The 27,274-nt window shown below is 40.1% G+C and overlaps 1 protein-coding gene across 2 annotated transcripts in view; it reads left to right on the top strand.

The window, feature by feature from the left end:
* Positions 1–26,922, top strand: part of LOC121962375 (ankyrin-2) — a 107,426-nt gene extending 80,504 nt beyond the window's left edge. Inside the window, exons 44-55 of one of the 2 annotated variants that reach the window (XM_088073732.1) lie at positions 459–536; positions 686–817; positions 1,588–1,737; positions 1,848–2,082; positions 2,378–2,438; positions 14,037–14,954; positions 16,692–16,784; positions 17,324–17,407; positions 17,549–17,713; positions 18,940–19,128; positions 19,399–19,490; positions 21,937–26,922. In XM_088073732.1, the coding sequence (XP_087929858.1) occupies positions 459–536; positions 686–817; positions 1,588–1,737; positions 1,848–2,082; positions 2,378–2,438; positions 14,037–14,954; positions 16,692–16,784; positions 17,324–17,407; positions 17,549–17,713; positions 18,940–19,128; positions 19,399–19,490; positions 21,937–22,159 (2,420 nt within the window). In that variant the 3' untranslated portion in view covers positions 22,160–26,922. Of the gene's footprint in view, positions 1–458; positions 537–685; positions 818–1,587; positions 1,738–1,847; positions 2,083–2,377; positions 2,439–2,612; positions 13,086–14,036; positions 14,955–16,691; positions 16,785–17,323; positions 17,408–17,548; positions 17,714–18,939; positions 19,129–19,398; positions 19,491–21,936 lie in introns of those variants that run through there. The other variant, XM_088073731.1, reaches the window with a different exon arrangement.
* Positions 26,923–27,274: the final 352 nt, after the last annotated feature.

Raw genomic sequence — 27,274 nt, 5'->3', positions numbered from 1 at the left:
TAAGCCCCATTGTAGTTGAAGAATCGGTGTGGCTGTGTCGTTTGAGCTGTGTTTGTGTTCATAATGACGTCTCTCTTTCCCTCTCTTTGTGTTGAAAATCTCAAGATTGACTTAAAGGCTTTATGGAACTTGTGAAAACAACTTAGTGACTAAAACATTTTAAACATTACACAGTAAATATTTACTTGAACAATCACATGTAATGTCATTCATTTTCTAATAATTGGAATGCATGTTTCTCAGTCATAGTGTTACTACAAGATCTATCACAACCATCCTTTACAAGCATATGATGTACTTGTTCAAAGTTCTGATTTGATATTATTTAATAACTAAACAAACTGTATTACAAAAATGAGAAAGCCAGTGAAGATGTTTTCCAATGCATTTGTTAATGTGACTTCATTTGGTATACATTGCGGCTCTGACCGCTCATGGCTGTCTGGTGGTATTTGCAGTAGATCCACAGGATGAAGCAGAGAGAAAAGAGCAACGGTTGGCCATTATAGCCGACCATCTGGGCTTCAGCTGGACGGGTGAGTCACACCCTAGTAGCAGTGATGAAGCTATAGAAAATACACCAATTATACATTAATTTCAGTGTTTGTCAGGGTCTCAAAAACAAACATTTCAGAACTTTCTTAAAATCATCATAATCACTATTATGTCTTATATTTTTCCATAGAGTTGGCACGAGAACTAGACTTCAGTGAGGAGAGGATCAACCTAATAAGGATTGAAAACCCCAACTCACTACAAGACCAAAGCCATGCCCTTTTGAAACTGTGGGTAGAGAGAGAGGGGAAGCATACCACAGGTTCGTGATAAGCAGAGGTGTGAACTCGAGTCGCATGACTTGGACTTGAGTTACAAACTGGATAACTTTAGGCCTTACTTGTCAAAATACAACACCAATTACTTGTGACTTTTGACTTGAAAATACTTTTACCTTCGCCCAGACCCAAAGATTAAAAAGTATGTTATCTGAAAAGTGTGCCACAGATTATTTCATAAAGTGACACTTAATTTCTAGATGCACTTTGTTTGAACTAATCCAACAGCACCCAATCAAGCTGCAGGACAGAACCACAAAGAACTAATGTTACACTACTGAGCACCAGCTCGAAAAAATGATACTACAAATAATTCTGTTCATGTGCAAAAGTACATGGCGGTCAATAAAAAATGACTTTCAGTGGGTTAAAAATATGGGGTGAAAATTACAGAGATGTAAAAGCTTCCAACAACTTATTTTAACCATTAGTACAAATTTGTGTTCATGATTTTTGGAAATTTTGTATAATATTACTCTGTTGTTAAAATGGCATTATTTTTGATGAAGCACGCACAATGACGTCTTTAGGTCACAAATCTAAGTTTAAAAAGTTTAAAAGACTTGGGTCTTTTAGACTTTTTTTTTCAGACTTTTTGGCCTGGGACTCTGACTCTGGACTTACTTGTGACTTGAAAACCTTGGTCCCAAGTAGGGATCCAATTATTTCTTAGACTGCTTTTTCAAAACGACAAAGTAGAAGTTTTCATTCAAATGTAAAGTGGAACTTTTGTGTCTGTTTTATGTTTCAACAGAAGCAACACTGATTAAAAGACTGACTAAGATCAACCGAATGGACATCGTTCACCTCATTGAAACCAAGATAATCAAGTCCACTCAGGAGGAGACATCATCACATACCTATGCAGAAATAGAGCGGACCATAGCACTGGATCATAGTGAAGGTATACACATCAATGTTAACTTAAAGCAAACTGATGTTTTGTCTATCAACATGAAAGTTCTAACTCATTACTTCCAACTGATAAAATTCTTTTATATAATCCTTTGTCAGGTTTTTCCGCTCTTCATGAGGACATAGACAGCCCCAGGCCAGGCAGGCGTACAGAGGCCACAAGTAGGAGTCCAGGCTCAGGGCAAGAGGTACCCATGGTGTCAGCAGAGGACCTGTCCACCAGTTTGTCATCACTTCACGAGACAGCAGGGCGACCAGAGACAGACGCCACAGCAACAGGCTTTCTTAGAAATGCCCAGAAAGAGAAACTAGAAAAAGAGATGGAGTCAACACAGTAAGTAACTAGAATGGTTTCAAGTGACCACATCCACATTAACTTATTAATATTCCTTCCAATAATAATAAATTTGAAACTCAGTTTGACATAGATTTCCGATCTCAAAAAGGGATGACTTTTCAGATTTTAGTTACCCGTATACTAATTTTGTAAACATTACTGTATGTTTACATGTTTTAAATTGGTATTTGTAGAAATACTTGTTTAAATATGAAATACTTTTAGCTTGTATTTTTAATAGAATTAAATTGATCACTCATTCAATAACTGAATATTGGGTTTTTTTTCACAGCTCATCACAAAGAGTATATGAGGAATTGACAGACACAGTACACACAGGCAGTTTGAAACAAGTAAGTCCTTTCTTCACATTGTACTGCACCTCCCCTTACAACCTTCGATCCCATGTGATAGACCCTCTGTACAAAGGGAGACCCATATTATGCGCCCAAATTTCCCCACCTCCTTACCCCACTGTACAGCCTTGTGATGATGAAGGGGCTGCTGGATGTGAGGGGGCAGAGGGGGGAGAGGAGTGGAGCTTGGAGTGTCTGCAAACTACCCATTCTCAATACAGTGCTCATCACTTGTCACCGCTGCCTTGGCGAGAGTCTTCCAATAGTTCTCGGACAGGCGTATGCGAGAGTCGACCGTTATCTATGACCGATTTTGGAGATAGCTTGATTGAGTGTGATCAAGCTGAACAAGACTTTAGAAAACTTTCTATGGAGCTCACAGAAACCGAAGAGGTCACTGAAAAGGTTTGCTTTACGGAACAACCTACAAGTGAACAAAGGCCACTACCAACTGAGACCACCTCTGTGCCTCCTTCTGGTTCCGCAACGACAGAATCCAAGCAGACCAAACAAATGGCTAGAACACACGTGGAAGAAGTTTCACGTCGACTCTATCAAGTCTTGTATGGATATGATGTTGAGTTTATCGATTCAGATAGTGAGGATGTGTCCGCAGTGGTGATGAATGCAGCCCCTGAAGATGCAAATCAAGCTGGAGCCAGGAAAGATGAACTTGTGGGAGCTGCAAAACACATGAATGTTGATGAAAATGTTTCAAACTCTGAGCATAAGATTGATGTTCACCAAGTCTTAATGTCAGGGGACCTTGATGTCACTTCCCTTCATGGCATGAATCAAACCAAGACTGCCAATCAGGCATTAGCAGGTCCTTCTGTCACTTGTACCATTCCAAGTTTATTGTCTGAAAAACCAAAACTCATGAGTTCAACGGGCTTCATTCAGAGGTCACATGACTCAACTTTTGAGAAGATAGATATTTATTCAGTGGATAAGTTAGACATACCAAAAGCTGAGTATAGCTTTGAGAAGACAATGTCATCCAGACAGAATGAAAATGAGGTTGTTGTCTCTGTAGAGTCTACATCTGACATTAATGCATCCAGATATAGATCCTGTTTACCTGAATCCACATGTGAAACCATTTGTGACCTTAATAGCTTAGTTCATGATGGATCATCTTCATGTGAATGTGTGACTGAAATAGCAATATTACAAACTGAGAGTAGGGCCTCAACGCCTGATTCAGCATTGTCAGTTAATGAGCTTAATTTTCTTGCACCAGATTCTCCAATACCTCAATTCAGGCCATTGTCTCCCCTACCACCTCCTGTTTCTCCATGGGAAACTGGTGACGTTGGGACTTCTGCCCAGGGGCAACCATTACTGAGTGCACCAGGAGACATCCATATGCTGTTAACATCAGGGGCAGAGGAAAGACCATTAACACCAATGGTTTCAAACAAAAGACCATTTGGAGGGCCAGTATCACTAGGCAGTGATTATAGTGGTGAGAGATCTATTTCACCTCAGTCATTAACTTTTGACATAGAAGACAGAGCAGCGTCACCTGAGTCTGACATTTTAGAAACGATTCCGTATTTTTTTACGTCTTTTGAGCATGTGAGGCCTGGTTTGCATGAGATGAGACCATCATCTCCTGAATCCGGTGGGTGCATTACTGCACATTGTAAGCTACCACGAGACTCCCCTATCCCACAATTTAGACAAGTCTCTGAGTCCTTTACAACTTGTCAGTGTAGATCATCATCACCTGAGCCAGTGTCATCAGATCTGGATTTTGAAACTACACTTTTGTTATCAAAGCCTCTTGAAAACAGGCCATCATCCCAAGAATCTCTAGCATCTGTAAATGAATATAAGGCACTTTCACCGGATTCATCTATACCCAAATTAAGTCACAGCTGGCCTGACTCAGCTATTGTAATGATAGAGGAAAGGTTCATTTCACCTGAATCACAGGAATGCTCAGATGTAGAATATGGCTCCATGTCTCCAGCAATAGTCAGCCATGAAGATAGAGCTTCATCACCTGATGCAGCTTCATCTGGAGATGAATCTGATTCTGTTTTAACTGTTGGTGGACAGAGATTACCCATCCCTGAATCAACTGAATCTGCAGAGATAGTGTGTAAGCCCATACATGCTGATGAAGGAAGAAAATCATTGGAACCATTAGTATTTGATACACAAAACAATCCATCAACATCAGTAGAATCGGTACCCGAGGATGATGATGATTGGTTTATTATATCTGTATCTGATATTGAGGAAAGACCACTTTCACCAGAGTCAGTACCTGACTATAGACCAATGTCTCCACAGTCAGTAATGTTAGACATTAGAGCATCCTCTCCTGAATCAGAAACATTCAGTGAGTTTCTCCCTCCAGATTCTCCCATACCGCAATATACACTGTCTGAGCACCATGCTGTTGCTATCAATGATCATTCATCATCACCAGAATCTGAGTTGTCAGGCACAGAGTATGAGGCCATGCCATTGCTATCATATTTTGAGAAACGGCCTTTATCTCCTGATTCAAGTGGTTCTGAAAGTGATTATGGGCATAATCCTACAACTCACCTAACTCTTGAGAAAGACACAAAGCATGAACGAGCTATTGTTGTGGAAGATCAAGCATTTGCTGAAGAGCAATTTGAAACAAAAACAAATATAATTACTGGTCTAGAGAAGTCAAAAACTCAAGAAAAATATTCAACCTTTGTTTCATCCAAATCTAAAGAAGAAAATCCTATGAAACATAATGAAACTGAAATTGCTAAGATACAATCAGTTGTGCCTGATGTCAGTCAATTTAACCAAAACGTTTTCACACCACCAGCAGGAGCTGAGGTCTGGTCAGCTAAAGTTACAAAAGAATTCTGTCATGAGTTTCTTGATGAAGAAAATGCAAAGGAGGAAATGTACAACCCCATTACTAAGGAGAGAAAATTGGCCAGAAAGAAAAAATCAAAAAAATCAGTCAAATCTGATAATAAAACTGTGCAGAATGTTACAAAATATGGAAAAGAATCATCTGAGTTTAGGGATACGTATGAGGAGACACAAGGACCTGTTCAAGCTCTGTCACCTCTTTTGTCTCCAGAATCTGCATCTAATTATCAACCATTAGCATTTAGTACAAATGTTCCCGATGATCATCAGTTACCCAGAGAGTCTTCAGTTTCTGTAACTCAGCATCATATTCCACTATCCTTAACAGAATATTCAGAACCAGTCTACAGTTTATCATATGATGCAGAACTCTGGAAGCTCATCTCTCAAATTCATGACCCGCAGTATGTAGGAGAAAATTTCATGAGTAAAATAGGAGTATTTCAGTTTGCTGAAACAAAGACAGAGTCTTACCAGACCAAGTTAGATGTAATGACTGAAGATGAAGCTGCTGCTTTGCAATCCGAAAATTACAGAAGATCATTGTCACCTGATTCTGAAGGAGAGAGACCCATGTCTCCAGATTCATCCAACTCAGGGAGATCTGTAGATAGTCAGGGAGCTTTACTGCCAGATTCCCCTATCCCTCAGTTCTTTGTCTCTTTCTCTGGACCTCTTCAAGTTTATCACAGGTCAATGTCAACAGAGTCAGCATTGTCAGATCTGGATCTGGAGAGAGATATAAACATTTCTTTTCTTTTTGAAGACAGATCAGCTTCTCCTGATTCAGTAACATCTGTAAACATGTACAGGACACTATCGCCAGAATCACCTATCCCTGACTTTAGACCGTCTTTAGCGGAATCAGTTAAAATTGCCACATTGGATCGATCTTCATCAGTTCAATCAATAACCTCTGATTTAGACTGTGTGTCTGTCTCTTCATCAGAATTCTTTGCTCAGAACAGACCAACATCCCCATGTTCCATTGATGAAAACAGGCCACTTTCACCTGAGTCACCCATCCCTGTGTTTGGACAGGGTTTAGCAGAATTTGGTGGTTGGACGGCACTGTCAAGATCCTCGTCAACTTTTTCAGTTTGTTCAGATTTAGAATATGGGGCTGTGTCTCTGTCACAACTGTTCTCTGGAGTTAGACAATCCTCACCCAAGTCAGTAGTTTCCGGAGATGAATACAGAGGTGACTCATCGATACCAGAATTCAAAACAGGGCTGACTGAATCAGTTTTAGTTATTGCTCATAGATCATCTTCTCCCGAGTCAGTGGTTTCTGATATTGAATATACACAATCAGATGTAGGTATAAGTATTTGTGAGCAAAGGCCTGACTCACCAGATTCTCAAGTATTAGGGACCACAGAGAGACCATTTGCCGGTAGTAGTCAAACCTTACCTCTAAAGGCAATAAGGGTACCAGTGTATAGGCTTGTTTATGATGCTGAACTTTGGAGGCTCATTTCTCAAATACGTGATCCCCAATATGTTGGGCAGACTTTTTCCAGTAAAACTGCTGTTTTCAAGTATGCAGGGATAAGAACTGAGTATGTTCCAGAGGATTCAGGTGTGAAGGAGGAAGAGTTGGAGGGTGGTGTGAAGCTGGACATTGCAGATTCATCAGATGCAGATGTTCATCAAGCAATGCAAAGAAAGACTGAGGGAAAAGAGAGCCCAGTGCCAGAGTACAGGTCTTTACCACCCGGCACACTGATAAGTGAAGCAGTTGTTTCCGTGCTTGAGGAATCAGCTGCTGATGCAATATATAGAACAAACCAGCTCATATGTCAACTGCATGATCCCCATTTTATTGGAGAAGCCTTTGTAAATAGAGCTGAAATGTTTGAATATGAGGATATTAATAAAGAATGTGTTGTGCTTGATTCAAGTGCAGAAGAGACAGAGACAGAATGTAGGTCTCTCTCACCTGAGGCCCTGAAGTTACTAAGTATTCCGAAGGCTGATTTGCAGGAGACAGGAATCTCTTTAGATGAGTACAGACCTTTGTGTCCAGATTCATCAATTTTTCTTCAACTTTCTGTCTCAATTCCTGAATCCTCAGTGGAACATAACAGGGCACCATCTTCCGATCCTGTGTCAGATTCAGAACTTGAGCAATTTGATGTTGCTGCTTTGTCTTCGAGGTTATCATCTCCTGAATCAGAAGCATCACTAAGCAAAAATGGGCTTTTCTCACCTGACTCACCAGTGCCTGACTTTAGGCCAGATTTACAGAGCTCTCCTGTTTTATTTGGTGGATCTAGATCTTCCTCACCTGAATCAGGTGCCTCAGATCTTGAGGGTTCATCAGAGTTCTTTCCTTCAGAATTCTGCATTCAAGATAGACCAGATTCTTCTGATTCAGCGACATCAGAAATTAACATGCAGCCACTCTCACCAGACTCAGTGGCAAGTTCTGAAAATGAGTTCAGGGCATTTTCACCTGATTCACCGATACCTGAATTCAGACAGGCTATACTTCACCCAGCTACTTCAACTGCTGAATACAGATCTCCATCCCCTGAGTCATTTTGTTTTTCATATATAGAGAATGAAGATGTATCATCTTCATCAGTGTTCAATGATCGTCGACCTCCATCACCTGACTCATGGGTATCTGGAGATGAGCACCAGGCTCTGCCACCAGATTCACCTGTACCTCAGTTCATGGCAAGAGTAGTTGAATGTTTTCCGTCGTTTATTGGGTTTAGGTCACCACCCCCTGTATCAAATACATCAGATGATGAATATGCATCTTTGATGAATTCCCCACCTGATACTGAAGACAGACCAGCTTCTCCGGAGTCGTTAGAACTAGAGGAAGAAGAAGAGAGACCTCTGTCACCTGATTCTGAACTGGAATACAGGACATTTTCCTCTGCATCTTTGATGCTAACGTCAAATTTCAGATCGTTGTCTCCTGATTCAGCTGGCTCGTTGGATGAATTCAGAGCTCTATCACCAGACTCACCTATTCAAGAGTTTACACAGGTGGTACAAGAGTCATTAATCACACACATGGAATATAGATCCTCTTCACCCGAGTCAGTATTGTCAGATTTGAGCATTGAAATGGAATTATCTCTCTCAGTGTTATTGGAGAGCCGACCCTCATCTCCTGAGTCTTTAACATCAGTCAGTAAATACAGAAGACTCTCTCCTGATACTCCCATATCTAAGTTTTGGCCAGCTTTGCCAGTTCTGTATGATTATGTTAACACTTACAGGTCATTATCACCAGATTCAGTGGCATCAGATGCAGACTTTGACCCACTAATGTCTCCGCTGTTTGAAGTCGAGGGGAGGGTGGATTCTTCGCAGTCAATGTCATCTTTCTATGAATACCAACATTTGTCCCCAGACTCTCCAGTACCTCAATACATCCATACTGAACCTTTCATATTAACAGCAATGTGTAGATCCACATCACCTGGATCAGTATATTCTGATGAGGACTTAGAGACAGATTTGTGTATCCCCTGGCTTTTTGAGGACAGAGCAGCATCTCCTGGTTCAGCTACATCAAAAGATGAATTTAGACCTCTTTCACCAGATTCACCCATTCCTGACTTTACACAGGCAGAACAAGAGTCCAGAATATCCCATATGGACTTTAGGTCTTCTTCACCTGAATCAGAGACTTCAGAAATAGAATATGTACCTTTGATTTCACAGATGCTTGATTTTGAGGACAGAGCAGATTCGTGTCAATCAGGGGAGTCTGAATTTGATTTAAGATGCTTGTCTCTTGACTCTCCCTTACCTCAGTACACCATGACTGCACCCACTATGTTTGGAGTCAGATGCAGATCCATATCACCTGACCCAGTATATTCAGATGAGGATTTAGAGACAGATTTGTGTATCCCCTGGCTTTTTGAGGACAGAGCAGCATCTCCTGGTTCAGCGTCATCCGAAGATGAATTTAGAGCACTTTCGCCAGACTCACCCATTCCCGCATATACTGAGGTACGACAGCTGTCCTTCATATCACACATGTTCCTAAGGTCCATTTCACCTGAATCACAGGTGTCTGATCTTGATGAGGAAATTGAGTTATCTTTCCCAACGGTTATAGAAGACCGATCTTCTCCCGAGTCCTTAGTATCTCTTAGTAAATACCGAAGATTGTCTCCTGATTCCCCTATACCTGATTTCAGACAGGCTTTGCCAGAGACATATCCTGAGTTTAATGCTTCCAGGTCATCTTCACCTGATTCTGAGTCTTCAGAAATAGAATATGCACCTTTGATTTCACAAATGTTTGATTTTGATGACAGATTGGAATCGCATCAATCAGAGGTGTCTGAATCTGATCTGAGATGTTTGTCTCCTGACTCTCCCTTACCCCAGTACAACATAAGTGCACCCATTATATTTGGAGTCAGACACGGGTCCACATCACCTGACCTGGTATATTCAGATGAGGATTTAGAGACAGATTTGTGTATCCCCTGGCTTTTTGAGGACAGAGCAGCATCTCCTGGTTCAGCTACATCAAAAGATGAATTTAGACCTCTTTCACCAGATTCACCCATTCCTGACTTTACACAGGCAGAACAAGAGTCCAGAATATCCCATATGGACTTTAGGTCTTCTTCACCTGAATCAGAGACTTCAGAAATAGAATATGTACCTTTGATTTCACAGATGCTTGATTTTGAGGACAGAGCAGATTCGTGTCAATCAGGGGAGTCTGAATTTGATTTAAGATGCTTGTCTCTTGACTCTCCCTTACCTCAGTACACCATGACTGCACCCACTATGTTTGGAGTCAGATGCAGATCCATATCACCTGACCCAGTATATTCAGATGAGGATTTAGAGACAGATTTGTGTATCCCCTGGCTTTTTGAGGACAGAGCAGCATCTCCTGGTTCAGCGTCATCCGAAGATGAATTTAGAGCACTTTCGCCAGACTCACCCATTCCCGCATATACTGAGGTACTACAGCTGTCCTTCATATCACACATGTTCCTAAGGTCCATTTCACCTGAATCACAGGTGTCTGATCTTGATGAGGAAATTGAGTTATCTTTCCCAACGGTTATAGAAGACCGATCTTCTCCCGAGTCCTTAGTATCTCTTAGTAAATACCGAAGACTGTCTCCTGATTCCCCTATACCTGATTTCAGACAGGCTTTGCCAGAGACATATCCTGAGTTTAATGCTTCCAGGTCATCTTCACCTGATTCTGAGTCTTCAGAAATAGAATATGCACCTTTGATTTCACAAATGTTTGATTTTGATGACAGATTGGAATCGCATCAATCAGAGGTGTCTGAATCTGATCTGAGATGTTTGTCTCCTGACTCTCCCTTACCCCAGTACAACATAAGTGCACCCATTATATTTGGAGTCAGATACAGGTCCACATCACCTGACCCGGTATATTCAGATGAGGAGTTAGAGACAGATTTGTGTATCCCCTGGCTTTTTGAGGACAGAGCAGCATCTCCTGGTTCAGTTACATTCAAAGATGAATTTAGATCTCTTTCGCCAGACTCACCCATTCCCAAATTTAAACAGGCACTACAAGAGTCCACCATATGTCATGTGGACTTGAGGTCCACTTCACCTGAGTCACTGTTGTCAGATTGGGAAATGGAATTATCCTCCCCCACATTCTTGGAAAACAGACCTTCATCTGCTGAATCTTTAGCATCAATTGGACATTCACCTGATTCACCTTTACCTGACTTTATGCAACCAGTGTTTGGATTACCTGAAACTATTTGTGGATATAGGTCAACATCCCCTGAGTCAACCTGTTCTGATGTAGAATACATTGTTATAAGCCCGGGAACACATATTTATGAAAATAGACCCCATTCACCTGGCTCAGGGGCATCTGAAGATGAATACCAGGCTCTGTCACCAGACTCACCAATACCTGAATACAGTACAGGAGTGCCTGAAAATGTCATTGTGAATGTTGGCTATAGGTCATCCTCCCCAGAATCCATTGAATCAGAACTTGAGTATGCTTTGAGTGAGGACATTAGGAAATCTAGTGCAGAGGGTAGACCAGATTCTCCTGAATCAGCAGGATCAGGAGAGCAAGAGAGACCACTAGAAGAGAGGTCAGCATCACAAGAGCTTTTCGAAATAGATGAGGACAAATTGCTTTTGCCACCAAATAAATCGATACCCCAAAATGTATCAATTACAAATGTAACAACCACTACTAGAACTGATGTATCATCAGCGATGGCGCCTACCTCCCCACAGGAATCAGCTGCTATGGCAGCTGAGTATAATCTAATTTATGATGCAGACCTATGGAAGCTGATTTCTCAGGTTCACGATCCTCAGTATGCTGGAGAAACTTTCAGTAATAAAACAGGATTTATTCAGTTTATTGGTAGTGCAAAAGAAATTAATGTTCCAGATGATAAACAAGATAAAGTAAAAGATAAAAGTGAGCGTGATGTCATTGCCACACTCTTACCTTCAGAGGGGACACATCCATTTGCTTCAACAGACATAACCACAACTGATGATGTTTGCTCTTCAAGTGCACAAGTTACATCTGATATATCTGTTTCAGAGTCACCTCCACCAGGGATTGAACCCATTTTGTTCTTTGAAGCAGCTCCATACAGACAGGCTAAGTACACATTTGAAGTACTTATCCCTGAGGCACAAACAAAGTCTGATGATGATTGGGTGATTGTTTCCAAATCTGATGATGTATGCTATTCACCAGAATCCCTGATAGACTACAGGCCCATGTCTGCTAATTCAATGGTGCAAGAAACAAGACCATCGTCCCCAGAATCTGTAACATCAGTCAATGAATTTAGACCACTCTCCCCAGATTCCCCCTTACCTGACTTTGCAGTTGCAGTGCCAGAATGTGTAATATTCTTGAGATCAACATTATCTTCACCTGAAACTTTGGCATCAGATATAAATAATGTGCCATTTGAAAGCTTGGAATATCAATTTGCAGAACACAGGCCATCATCTCTAGAATTGACACCTGAGTTTGATGGGAACAGGTCACTATCTCCAGACTCTCCTATCCCTCAGTTCACAGTGTCATTGGAGTATGCCACTACACTTGGCACATCATCACCTGAATCAATAGATTTAGATTCAGAGTGCGAGCTTATGGTCACATCATCAAGAGACACTGAGACTGACAGACCATCCTCATGTGAATCCATATCATCTATCAGTGAGTTCAGAAAACTATTGCCTGACTCACCAGTACCTGATTTTATGAGAATATTGTCTTCTTATTTTATGGATGCTCCCCAGGTTGACAGATCATATTCACCAGTGTCTTTCTCGTCAGACTGTGAGTTTGTAGCTTTACCTATTGACTGTTGGATTGACGACAGCCCAAGGCCACTGAGCCCCAAGGAGGTTGAGTCAGAAGAGGAATTATTTTGTTGGGAAGATACTAATAGGGTCATCACTAAACCACAAGTTTTGAGTCATGTGACATCTCCTGTATTGCCCCAGTCTTCATCATTACCAATTCAAACTAGTGAGACAAAGTCTAAGAAAGGATATGTCAGTCCTGACTGGCAAAAAGGGCCGCAATCAGAAGTTTTGTCATACAAATGGACCCAGTGTGGATCAGAAGCTGAAAGTATCTCCACTTTACATGCCATGGTTTGTGAGAAAGACTTCTGCAAAGACTCTCCTGTGAAACTGTCATCAGTTCAAGATGCAAAGAGAAAAGAAAAGCTCTTACACGTCAGTGCTGGAGGAGTCAAGAACAAGATGGCCTCACAAAGGGTAAGAGTGAGAGCATGACAATCAAGCAAAGACTTACTTTTGTTGTGGACGAATTCATTAATACGTGACTTGGGTGGAGGACATAACTGCCTTGATGATCTAACAACAAAATGGAGTGTCATCAGTGGGTTGAAAATTGTCCAGATTTGTCTGGAATGTGTCATTGTTAAAATACTTACAGTTCTTCTTTCAGTTAGTTAGTTGCCTGATGCTAAGCTCCTTGTAAAGGAATACCTCATCCACAAAATTCCTATTTGTATATCAATTACTCACCTTGAATTTGTCTCTTCCCACATGCTTCCACAATTAACTGAGAATCAAAAAAATCAAATCATAAATTGAAGTAAACTGGGCCCACATTTAACAACAGCAAAATTAAAATAAAGCATCCCTTTACAAACTCACACAACTGATGCAGTGCAATACAAGTCTTATTTATCCTGTTGTATGCTCAGTACTTCACAAACTCATGCATTTTCACTACAATTAAAAAATAAAATAGATGAGTACTGCTCCCAGAAGTGTCATGAGGGTGTTTTATATTGTATTATTTTTGTGACAATGCCTGTTTTCGGGCAGTCCTGAGCTGTGCGAGGGTTTGTTTTGATAAAGTTCTATTAAACCCAGTCTCTGTTTACTTCAGTAAATGAAGATTGTTTACCTTTTTTGAATTCTCCATTCAATGTTGAGGTATGCAAGAAAAAAGTTTTCTTCACAAATTAAAGGTAACACACGGTGAGTAGTTGACATACTGTTTTTCTTTAAACCTGCATGTAACAGCTTCACAATATAATGTTCCGAAGCTAATGAGATGTTGGCTGTATGGAAAATAACCATTGCACAGTGATGCAAACCTGGTGAAATGTTGAGGTAGTTTTAAGGAGCATACCAACCTGTATGTTGAATTTATTACTGTGAACTTATTTAGATCATGTTGATATTCACTTACAGGCTTCTCCACAGACACCAGAGGAAACTCAGTTTCAAACAGACAGTCAGGTGCAAAGCAAACTGTTGTCTGCTACAACGGTGACACAAGAAATCAATAAACTAGGTGTGGTGTCCAATGATGACGAGCCAATGAAATCTGTTCCCCTAAAGCTGCCTGACCAGGATACATACACAACCCACAGAAGTGTTTCTCCCATTCTACCTGCACTTTTACCTGAGTGGGAGCTGTCTCCTGAGAAAGCACAGTCCAATGAGCTATTTTCACCCATGTCTACTCAGTTTTTGGTACCACCAGATTATGAAGCAGTATTTTCAGGACATCAAACCCTGAGAGTTTCTGATTTTAGCCAAGCATCCCTGAATGATTCGGTGTCCCCAGTGTTCAGAGACTCAGTTTCAGCTCAGGCAGACACCTCCAAGGGAGAGTCTGCAAATGTTGAACATTTAGAGTTTTCTCCAGACTTTAACAGAGTCCTCTCCGAATCCGGGCAAACAGTCTCTGATTTTGATCCAGAGGTCCTACCAAAGGAACTTAGTAAGGGATCGGACAGTCCACAGCACTCTGACTCAGACACGGAATTCTTTGACTGCAGACAAGCCTTGTCTGACTTCTCTGAACCAGAGGAAGAGAAACTGAAACATGAGATTGCCTATCATATCTCTGAACCCCCATCGCCACTGCCTGGGAGCAGCCCTGATGTTGGCTTCCTGAAAGGGAGCCCTCAGTACACCTCTCAGCCTTTCCTCCGAGTGGAAGATTACAAGCATTTCTCCTCTGGCAGTGAAAGTCTCAATGAATTTGCTTATGATTCGGATGGTTCACGGGAGTGTCCAACAGTGGGCAACCTCCCAGTGTGTGAGGAGCTTCCTTCGAGAGATCAGGCAGGGTATAGCGATGATGATGACTTCCTGGGAAGGGTAAGGGGTTGAGCATGAGTGCGGTGCTGCACTGGCTTTTTTTCTTGCCTGGCCAGACTGGTTGTTGTGGTGCTGCATTTAAAACTCAGAAGATAAAACACACAAGTTTGCACATTACCTAAATGAAGCTGATGAGTGCTTTTGAGTGCACGAGTGCCTAAAGTTTCAAGAAAATAACAAAAATGTAACAACTATGATGAGTTGCTTTATTAAAGACTGCATCATTGGTTGCTGAAATAGCCATGGACATAGTTGGTGTAATGTTTTTGCAGTTTCACTGTGACATTTACAAGTTTCTTTAAAGAACTGATTTTATAACATATGACCCTTTGTTCACACCTGCACCTGTTTGCATCCTTTGATTTCTGCTTGTTGTTCCCATCAGTGTGCGAAATACTATTTAAATATGTGAGGGCCCTCAGCTGCACATAAAACTTAAAAAATAGAGTAGGGATACTTCAGCTACACATTTAAGGAAAATTGCAGTATATTTCAACCTAATGTATTTTTCATTAGGTTCATTAACTGCATTATAGAGATTGTGGGGTAACAAGGATTCAAGCAAAACAATGTACGCACGAGCCTCATATAGCTTTTAAAATTACTTTTACATAAAGCAATTCAACCGCTTGTCTGATCTTAAATAAACACAAAGTAGCACCCTGGAATACGTCATGTTGGCTATCTGTGGGTTTACTACCATGGCCGTTTTTGTGTCGCCTCCAGAGTCGTGCAAACCCATCTCACACCTGCAAAGTTGAGAGATCATTTATGATGACATAGATACAGCCAATAGATAGCACCAGAGGGCAGAGTCAAAAGTTTCACATAACATAAAAATGGATGGTGGCAGTTGTACTAATGTATCTTTTAACCGAGACTAGCTGTAGATTTCGGCATTCTGTGAGGCCATTAAATACATTGTGAAGTGGACAAAGATTTATTTCCACTTTACTACCAATTTGTTCAATGCTGCTACTCTTTAAATGTCTATATTGTCTCCTGCAGTCATAGCTCACTTACGCTTTGCTCCATTACCCCCATGATTTATGGTCCGTATCCATAAACTTTCAGAAAACATGCATAAATACAGACAAAATAAACACTGAGTACAAACGGGAAGCTCCATCTGTCTGTATGGCTATCTACCACTGAGCATAATTGAGCTCTTAAAGTAAGAAATAAGACCCCTCAAACAAGGAAAGGAGTAACAGAAGTGTTAAGTCTATATGCATTAATCTGCATTTTGTTTAGTGTATATTTTTCAGAGTTATAATTGGCTTTGGAATCCTTGTTAGCAGCTGTGGAACAGTGTATAATAGCTGTCTGTACAATATCAGTTGCATTTTCTGTGCTGCTGTTAAACGTTAAAAAATGACTTCACAGTATGGATGAGGCCAAAGATATTATCTTATTTTTTAGATCTGCAAAAATTTGATTTTGGCATTTTTGAGGGCATTTATAGGTATTGATCAGGGGGCTTAGTCTCGATGTATTTCGCATACTGGTTCCCATCCTTGCACGTTTATTTCATGTGTGAATTTTTGGAAAACTGTGCCTTCTCTTCATCTCACGTCACTGTTGCAAACAGCCATACTTTTCTTTTTTTTTAATTCCCTCATTCATGTATAGAAATGCACATTTTTTGGCAAGCAAACATAAAAGTGAGGTTCAGAGAAAAGAAGGAACAGCTGCTGTGTAGACCTGATACATTGACCCATGCTGGTTGTCTCCCAGGAGATAGCAGAGGAGCTAGGGATGCTGTCCTCTGATAGCTCAGAGGAGGAGGTGCTGACCACCAGGGTGGTCCGACGCAGAGTTATCATTCAGGTAAACAAGCATGATGCAGCCCCGGTGCACTGTGGAGCGGTACAGGGTTTGTGGGTGCTTTAGGGCCCGTGGGTGTTCAGTTTTGCTGGACTTGACTTACCAGCTTACCTTTGCTTACGTGTTTGGCACAAAAGTCGTATTTTGCAAGTAGAGAGTAACTTTTCTAAGGGTGGATAGAGGCCTTTAAATGACAATAATATTTTGTTTTATTTGTTCTTTTTTTCTGTACTCTGACACAGTTTTAATTTTATTCACGTCTACATCATTTACTTTGTTCTGTTAAAGCCACGATGTGTACAATTCTTTAACTAAAAAAAAACAAAACTTGCCATCACAAATATTTGACACTTTGAAAAATTGCATCAAATGATACACATAGAGGCTTTAAAGTAGACCGTGGATTTGGTGATGTTGCTAATATTTGGGTGATTTATATCATGTGTTGCTTGAAATACTCACTGATAAAAAAATAACACGTTGATTGTTCCCCTCTGTGCAGTAACACATGAACTGATGGGATGTCTTTTGTGTTTTTACAGGCAGATACCCTGCCAGATATCCCAGCACAGACCGTCACAGAGGAGAAGTACACAGATGAGCACGGCCACATGGTAGTTAAGAAAGTAAGTTTCCATTCAAAGATGTCAGCAACATCAAATAATCCAACAATAACACTTAAAACTGCATTGCTGTTTCTGGCCTTAATGATGGACAGTGTTCATTAGCTTAATACAAAGTTAATCTCTCACTATTTTGTCCATCAGATCACACGCAAGGTGATTCGTAAGTATGTGTCAGCAGATGGCATGGAGACGCAGGAAGTGACTGTTGAGGGTTCTCACCAGGAGTCAGTGCAGATCGAGGAGGGAGACAGCGTCTCCAGAGTGGTGAAGAGGACTGTACTTCACAGTGAAGGAGATCAGAAAGAGGTCAGTGTTAAATACAAGCTACATCCCTATGTTTTATAGCAGAAAAACTTAAATCTGCACTTGGTTTCCATTTGTGATTAATAAATAATTATCATTTATTAAAACTTTAAAGTGTGTTAGATATCTCATCTTTGAAACTGTGCCCATAATTTTTTTGCCACAACACAGAGGTAAGACCGAACCTATAAACACAAAAGTGTCCATGAGTGAGTGAGTGATAAAGTTACACAATTGGCCATTGCCCTTTCAAAATAAATAGACACCAACAGGCGGACAGAGCCATGGACGCTGACAGTCCTTTTCTATTGTATTGCTTACTCTCTGTAACCAGGGTGGCACTGTGGTAATATGTATTATATATGATGTGGCATGATAGCATGGTGGAATTAGCAAGCTAGCTTACTAGCCAACTGCTGTCGAAACAGCAGTTTTGGACGGAGGAAAAAAAGGGTGACCTCATCAGTTTGTTTGATTAACAACCTATGACAACATGAAATTGATGTTGAAAAAGTGCGTACTCTTGGTCAATCTTCATTTTGATGAACAATAAAATAAATGTACCAAGTTTTTGCTACAACACAAACGTGGACAAAGAATCAGCAAAACCCAAGAAACAGAACATCTGTGTAAAGTGCAGTTCCAAAGTGTGTTTGGAAGTACGTTTAAGTGTATTTTCTTTATACAAATTAAACTCCACTGTTGTAAATTTCTGCTACTTTACTTGGGAACATTTTATAAGGTCTGCATGCACATGTGTCTCATAAAAACACTAGAGGTAAATGTCTCACTTGAAATGAAAGGCAGCATTCATCGATGAACGAAGTTATTTATAATGGATGCAAACCAGTATCCTATCTTTATTCTGGTGCTTAAGTCTCTGTTTAAGATCATTTAATGAACCTAGCACAGTCCTGCCAACAATTACATCCTTTGAGACTAAATTACAGTATCGCAGTGCTTTGAGCTAAATGCTAACATCAGCATGCTAATATTCTTTCAATTGCAAAGCTAACATGCAGGTAGAATGTTTACCATGTTCAACATTGTAGTAACTAGTAGTTCATTGTGTGTTAGCAAAATTAGCATTGGCCATGAAAATATTGGCCCAACATTGAAGCTAACACAAAATCAACGTTTTGCTCCAATGACAATATTAGAGAAAAATATAAACATAAAAATGGCATAGTAAATAATAGTTGGCGTCTGGACATTTTGTGTCTCTGCAGCTGACCTTCTCAGAGCCCCTGGCTCTTGGCGCCGCCACCGAATCTGAGTTTGAGGTGGAGCCGGTGAAAGGTCGAAAGGTCAGCAAGGTTGTCAAGACAACAGTGGTGAGAGGCGAGAGGATGGAGAAGCAGACGGGGGACCCTTCACTGACTGCAGATCTCCCTTCAGCTAGACAGGACTTTGAGAAGGTCAGTGTGTCCAAAAAATACTAAGAATAATTGTTTTGGGAGATTATCTATTGATTATGAAAGGAAATGAAAAAAATGTGGCGGTGCAGTTGGTTGTGACACGATGTATCTCTGCTTCTACTACATGCTAATACATTGTTTTTTGTTGTTTTTTTTTTAAAAAATGTCAGTAATTCATGTTGAGCAGATGTTTCTGTCAGATTGCCAGTGTTTGTCTTTCCTGTGTCCTCCCTCTGATCCCTCTCTCCTCCCTCGTTCTGTCCCCTCCAGGCGTTGAGTTATGCTGGAGGCTTTGGGAAAGTGCTCCTGCCTCATGTAGTAGAGAAAGAGATTGTGCAGGACGACGGTTCTGTGGTTAAAAGGTTGGACAGCAGCATGGGAATGTGTAGAAATGACCACACAGAGACTGGTGTTTACTAAGAGAGCAGTTAGCAGAGGTTAACATGAAAGCATGGTGTGCATACACTCTGTCTGCTCACCTTTAATGTTACTCTACAAACCTTGATTTTCCCTTAAAGAAAAAAAAGGTTAATTGATTTATTATTATTATTATTATTATTATTATTATTATTATTATTATTATTACCCAACACGAGTATTATGGTTGTTTCAACCACTATTCTTGGTTCAGTTTTTCTCAGCAGCTGTATTGCTGAGATCTGAGATGCAGCAACAGTCAGACACCAACTAACAGTGAAACTTTACAAGCATTCAGACAAGTTTTGAGGCTGCTATTTGTAGGAGTTTGAAGCATTTGTCAGATTCCTCTAATGGCAATATAGTGCAATTAATGTTTGGCTTTCAGCCTATTCATCTCAAGGCTGGTACAGACGAGAGGACTTTTAAATCTTAACCGATTTTTAAAGTGGGAGACCACAGACATAATGACACATTTAAACGATTTTTAATGTTACGATCGTCAGAGCGCACACACTAGATGATTCAGCCAGATCGTGAGACCACACACTTGCCGTTTGTAGTTAAGATTTCACAGTGGCAATCCCACAGACTTGGGATCTCATGGAATATTGCGTGATCAAACGTGACATCAGAAGAAAAACAAATATGGAGGAGGATCACCATCGTCTGCTGGATGCACTTGCGTGTGTCTTGTTTTGCAGCGAAAAAACACAACAAGTCGTGGCTGAAAAGATGGAGTGAAGTGTGGATTTTACATTATACAGAAGTCCGGTAGTTGCCAGCCATATTTTTGAGCTGTAGATGTACGCAATATCCGTTTGGTGATGCTTCCCGGTCTCCTTGCTCTCATTGGCTATTGCAGGTTTCTACTCAGTATTCCGTCGGAGCCGACGATTGTAGGATTCAAGATCAGAGAGCCTCCGACACAGTCGGTAACACAAGGATTATTTAGATAACCCCTCACACATTATTTGGTTCTGACCAGCCCCGAATTGGGAACAACCCCCCAAATGTCGTAAGGAGCGAATCAGGCCAAAAATCGGAATCGGAAATGATCCTCTAATGTGTACCAGCCTTCAGTGTCCCTGAGGTACATTGCTTGTTGCCACAGTGTCATTCTAAATTTTATATTAATTGAGCTAAACTTTTGAAAATGTCCATTAGATGTTGCAGATCCACTTCAAACACTGACCTACCTGTTGTATTGGTGTGAACATGCAGTTTTAGCACAGTGTACAATTATGCCTTGACCTGTCCTAACCTCTTTTTAGATATGACACAGTGAACTAGTCCTGCCTGATTGGTCATGTGGTTTTGTCACTGACTCTGTTACACAAATGTATTTAGTTGTGTTGCTGCTTTACTGTGTCTTCAGTAACTGCAGTATAGAAATGTTACAGTCCAAAGCTGCCAATACTACAATGACATTATTTAATCAAACAGTGAAATCACTGCGTGTGTTCATTTGGAGCATGAGGTTGGATGTGTGAGCAGTTAAAACATTGTACAACCTGAAACCAAACTATGGATTACCATAACCATCCTAGACATGGACAATTACAAAGCAGCAGCCAGCAATGTAAGAAGACACAGGAAAAAAAAGACTCAATTAGAAATGAATGATTGATTGGTTGATTGAATTTCAGTGCACATGATGAGTAAAAAATTATTTTTAAAAAAAATGTTATTTTGATATTTAAATCTGTTAAATTCAGATCAGCTAAAATTACATCCATTCCCATTGTCTTTAATTTTCTGGTACCATTTTACTAAAAGGAGTTTTATTTTATAATTCTGATTTTCATTAAATTCATTACATCATATTATCCTCTTAACATCAGTTCTATCAGCTCATTCAAACCACAGAACAACCAAAAACATCTGTCTCTGCTCTGTTTTTATTTGATAATAAAAAGTCCAAATAAAACATTCATTGGAGGAAATTGCATTGAAAAACAAATCAGATTTTGGGAAATATTTTGACGTTGAATAAAATATTTATTTTGTGAAAATGTACAAAAATAAAAGAGCAACAAATCCTGAAAGTATTATATTAAAAGATACAATTTCATGTGCTGTGTTATCTTTGATAAATTATATGTCAGCACTTTTCATTTAATTTCAGCAGTAACTATGCAGTGTTCTGTAATTATTTAGCCATGCATTCTCAAAAAAAAGATTTTTGGATTTTAATTTTGTATTGTGCATGAAGGGAAATTAAATGTCTGTAATTTTGCCCTGGATTTCCATAGCCAATGTGGCACATTTAACCTCTGAGAGAGTGAACCTGGGGATGACCAGTACCTGTCAGTTTATACCTGTAAATATGATTGATGGTCCATCACAGTTATCCTGGACGTCGTGTAACTCTGAGTTCTGTTCCTGCAGAAGCCAGATGCGTAAGTGTCGGACCCAGAAGAGGACTGTGGTGAGGGATGTCCAGGGAAAGCATGTGCACCTGGAGCGTCTGGACGACAACCCAGACGCCCTGCAGCCCGACGCACTGCAGCAGCACCTGCACCAACTGCTCCAACGCTACTGTGGGGACGACCAGGAGGAGGAGGAGGAGGAGGAGGAGGAGGAGGGAGAGGAAGAGGAGAGCTTTGACTGAGCAGCTGCTTCCACTAATCTTTTCCCTACATCTTCCACTGAAGCCTTTGGTGACATACGCTTCCTCAGATGTCCCAGCCCCCCTTCCTGTTGTCCTCACTGATCACTGGATTACACTCTTTCTTTTCTTTTCTTTTCTTTTCTTTTCTTTTCTTTTCTTTTTGTCAATAATGAAACAGTATTTTTCATGCTTTATCACTCTTCCTCCCTTCACATTGTGTTTCATTTGCTCTTTTTGTGACCAAAGATGGCACCCCTTCTGTCGGATGATTATTTTTGTTTCTGGCTGCTGTGGTGTGATCACAGTACGATGCACCAAAGGTGGATCAAAGTCAGCGGGGGCATCTAGGACATTTCCCCTCACACACGGGCCTCTTCTTGAAGAACTCTTGTAAACATTTGTACATAGAGGGGATGAAAAAGATCATGCTTGGACTGGTGAAAAAGTTGAAAAAATGGAAAGCATTTAATACATTAGCCCACGTCAACCTGCTGTACATGCACCGATTCAGCTGGAGAATGGCCACCGTACAGATGAGATTAATGTTCCAGAGAGAGTTCATGGAGAGGAGTGAATGTGTGTATCACCATGGACTCTTTTACAGCCACCCTGATCAGTTTACAAAGGCTGTGTGGTCACACCTTTTGTCTTCCCATGATGCATCTGCCCTTATTTTGTTTTAAGTGTACGTCTTTCTAATGTGTGTTGTGAATTCACATGTTATCCGTCACAGAGCTGCCACCTCTGTGTGTATATACAGCGTGTCTATTGAGAAAGAAAGTAGTAATGAGGAATGTTTTTTTGAGGATCACTCACCGTCGTCTGTGTTCCAACTCCACCTTCACGTGCTGCTTCTCCTCACTTCGTACTGCAGCCATGCTCAGAAAAGTGTCCTCCATCGAGCCTTGAAAGGATAAAGCTGGTTATTCTTCTCTTCTTGTCAACAAATCTCATGTACAGAAACAAACCGACAAAGAAACCACCTATTATTAGAGATTGTGTGTGTATCAAAGCCCTATATATCTTGGTTTTCTGTGCCATAGAAGTCGGTCGTTGTCCAATAATGATGTTTCTTCATTACCATGAAAATCTTTAGTCAAAACTAGTGGACATGTTTTAAATTACCAAGTCAACATTTGTATGTATGGCCCATGTAGGTAGTAAATGGGCTGAAAAATAGACCCCTGCCAAATGGCCACATGGGTGGGTTTACCCAAGTGTGCCAAAAATGGGTTATGCTAGGGGCTACCTGGGTACCAAGTGGGCCCAGAGTGGCATCTTATCTGGGGCCCACAGGTAAACCCATGTGGGCAATTGGCATGTGGTAATTGGTGCACTTCACCCGTTTCACACGTCAAAGTCATTTTACTACTTGTTAGTACTTCTAAAGGGCCGTCCACACCAAGGACTACAACCGTAACTATAACCATAACCATACATCCATGGAGGATCCACGCTGATGGATGATAGCATTCTGTAAACTGCTTTGCAGTAATTGAATCAAACACTCTAAGTTTCATTCATACTTTGGTATGAGTCAACATGAATGTGCTGACATTGTGTCAGTGGTCAAAGAAGACATCAGTAAAGACAAAACCAACTTCAGAGAGCCCATTAGTGCCAGAGTGCGTTTGGTGTCATGTCTCAGGGGGAAAAAAATGACTTTTTTTGTCATCTGCAGCCCAATAATAGGTCATACAATAACTGTGATTGAGTGATTCTACCATGTTAACGGTTGTTCCTAAATCTTAAATGAGAGAGATAAGCTGCAATTAAGAAACTGATATTATAAGCACTCCTAAAATTTTATTTTCTTGAAAAATTGAAATATACTGATGACAAACAAACTGAACACTTTAAATTCAGAGGATTTGGATCTAAATTTAAAAGTTATGTTGCATATAAATCATCATATTAAGGTGATGTTTTTTAATCAATATGGGGGACTTTTTTCTTTCATCTTCCTATTCTGTTAACAGTCAGCAAGTCCATCTACTGGCCAGAATCTGCTACAGTCAGGGAGTTAATTACTGATGACAGGAATAACAAAAGAAAACCAAACAGCTCCAAACATCTCTTTTAATATAAAAACAGAATTTTGTGGTCTAAATTAGATTTTAGGATCTCTGTTGGTTGCGACGTCTAAATAAGACAGATTCTGATTGGCTGTTAGTATTTCTGTCGTTCATGAAATCACTCCAGTGAATGAGTTTAGCGGTTGCTGTAGTGTGGACTCTAACATGCACTTAAGTTTGAATGATTTTTAGTTATTGTTGTTGGTGGGGATGGCCCTTTAGCTGATAAAACAATAGTATGCTGGAGGAGCTTTGTCAAGTCTGAGAAAGTAACCCTGATGATGTCATAGTGTCGTCATGTGTTAATTCTTAACTGAACCCTTACAAGACAGAGTTGTGTTAGAAAGATCATCATCAGATATTTACTTGTTTATAATTTACCTTTTATTCTGCGTCATTGCTCATATCAGGAAGAGTAGAGGTGTATTTGAAAGATTTTAGCTTGCCTTTGCTGCCAATTATTACCGATAGTAAAACTAGTATTTCACCTTAATTCTCATTGTCGTTGATGCTGCAAATAAATCCGGCAGAAAATGTTTTGATGTGAACTTTTATAATACAATTTCTTGTATTATGTATTAAAACATTTAGGGTACACTTTCTGAGACTTCCTTATTCTTATCTTATTATTACGTAAATAACAAAATGCCATTAAAAAGTGACATCATTTTAGCTATGTTAGAGAGGAGGGCATTTCAAGAAAAAGTTACAGTTCAGGCTGTTTAAAAAAACAGTTGCATGTTTTCATACAAGAAGTAAAGCGCACAAATCTGAACAAATCCCACATAACCATGAGCTGGTAATTTGTGCATAACTCACATATTTTGGAAGGCAGCGATCATGTGACCAATGTCATGAGGAGTAAACAAGGAAGCAGTTTGAGGTGGTGGATGCGTCACAAAATGCTGGAATTTTCTATAGATGTTTGGAATCGTGCGAACATGTGAACTTTAAGTCATTGTAAGGTTGTCATTAGTATTTTTCTTTTCCTAAACCTAACCACAGTAACTTTCGATGCTCTAACCTAACCTCTGTTACTGCATGTTAAGGACATAATGTCATTTGTGGGGCACTAATTAATAGGATATCTTATAAACTGTTCCACAAGGTGAGGGTGTACAGTTACAGTCCTTCCAGGATTTCACTGGCATTAAAGGCATGAAACGCCTGATTTCACAGCTTTTCTAAAAGTCAGCAAAAACCAAAGGCCAAAGGCTTTTGTGCTGATCATCAGGGAATTGCCAAGAATTCACTGGGTTGGTCAAATTTGCATCACAAACATCACAACATCTTGGAGGGGTTGATTAAGGGAGCGTGCCCACTGTAATTTCTAATAAGTTAAACCACATACCTGCTTTCCAGAGTAATCATGAGAGCACCAAATGTGGTTGTGAGTCCTGAGCAGCTGTTTTAGGAGATGACTTAGGGGCCATTACAGTCTCTTGCATGAAATGTTTAACTTTTGTTGTGGTTTGGCCTTTCGTTCACACCACAATGGCATTTTTTGGGGCCTGAAAATGCAAACTTTTGAAACAGGATTCCAGAGTGTTATTTTTTTGAAAACGCCACGCTTCTGTCGCCATGTAAACTGGTAATGTGTAGATCCTGTGAGAACAGTGACGTCCAGATCACACTTTTTGCACTTTGCTTTTCTATGATATGTCATTACTAAGTTTCACCACCAATTACTGGCCTGAAATGCATACTGCAGCGTCTATCTACATGAGGATTGTTTTTTCACAATGTTATCATATAAACGCAGATTTAAAAAAAAAAAAAAAAAAAACGCAATGGAAAGACTTTTCCAGTTTTAGTGGGGCCATTATAGTCTAAATGTGGCCTGAGCCTTTTTATATAAAGTACAAAATATAAAATATTTATTATTGAGTAACCAGTCGGCTCTGAGCCACGAGACACAGTCAGGATGGGACACCAGAGAGTGTTGAGAGACGGATTAACACATTGTTGGTTTTGGTCTCTTCATGGGGTTTGTTGACATTAATAAACTATAGAATATCAGCTGACATATCCTTTAAGTTTGTATCCTCAACACATACTATAGAGATGCTTTGCTTTAATTGCTGTTGTTGTTTTGACTGTTTCTTGTTATCATTGCTATCAGAGGATCATCTCATCAACTTCACATCCAGGCAAAGGCCAACTTTCACTGACTTCAGTCACCACATATTCAACCTCCTCATTTATTTATTGCCATCCATCTGTGATCCCTGTATACTCCAGCAGCTGAAGCTGAGAGTAGTGTATGTGTGTGTATATGTGTGTGTTTGGGAGTTTGTTTGAATGTGTTCTAAAGCAAAAGGTAAAGACAAAGATTTTTCTCCATCGTAGACAAACATTGGTTGGATTGTGTACAGGCTGATAAAGTATGTTTGGTGTTCTTCTCCAGTTGAGACTTTATCGATGTAACGATACAATCCTTCAGTTGTCGTTTACTTTGTTTGTGATCCAATGGAAGAATAAAAGAAATGTCAAAGGAGAACATTGATTTGATAAATGAGCATCTTGTTTCCATGGTGATAACAATATATACATATTAACAGCGCAAATATCTATGCGGGCATGTATGACTTTATCAAATTATTACTTAAAAAAATAAACCTGAAACGCTAACAAGGCATAGCAGCTGCAGTGTGTACATGGCAGAACAATAAAACTGTACGTGTCCAATGTGAAGTCATGTCATTCTTTCTGACAGCAGCTGAAGGGAGTTAAGACAGACAGTGACGTCCACACTGAGCTGTGAGGTTTTTGGACACTGAAAAATTTTTCACCATAAAACTGCCGCAAAGCATATTCCAAGTGAGTTTTGTGTACAGCTTGACATTCAGAAGGTAACTAACAGGTGGTGACCTACTTATATGATACTGTATGAACTCATCCCTCTCTAAGCCTCCCATAGTGATGCCAATGTACACCAAGTCTGATACCCCATTTCATCAACATGGAATCAGTTTTGTTCTGCTTCCTGCACTTAATTTTGAGCCGTATAGAAAATTTGGGCCAAAATGAAATTGGTTCA

The sequence above is a fragment of the Plectropomus leopardus genome, chromosome 23 (assembly GCF_026936395.1).
Source record: "Plectropomus leopardus strain MGB_pleo_1.0 chromosome 23, ASM2693639v1, whole genome shotgun sequence".
Classification (NCBI taxonomy): Eukaryota; Metazoa; Chordata; class Actinopteri; order Perciformes; family Serranidae; genus Plectropomus; species Plectropomus leopardus.
The sequence above is the reverse complement of the archived record's forward strand: the minus strand, read 5'-3'. Positions and strand labels throughout refer to the sequence as shown.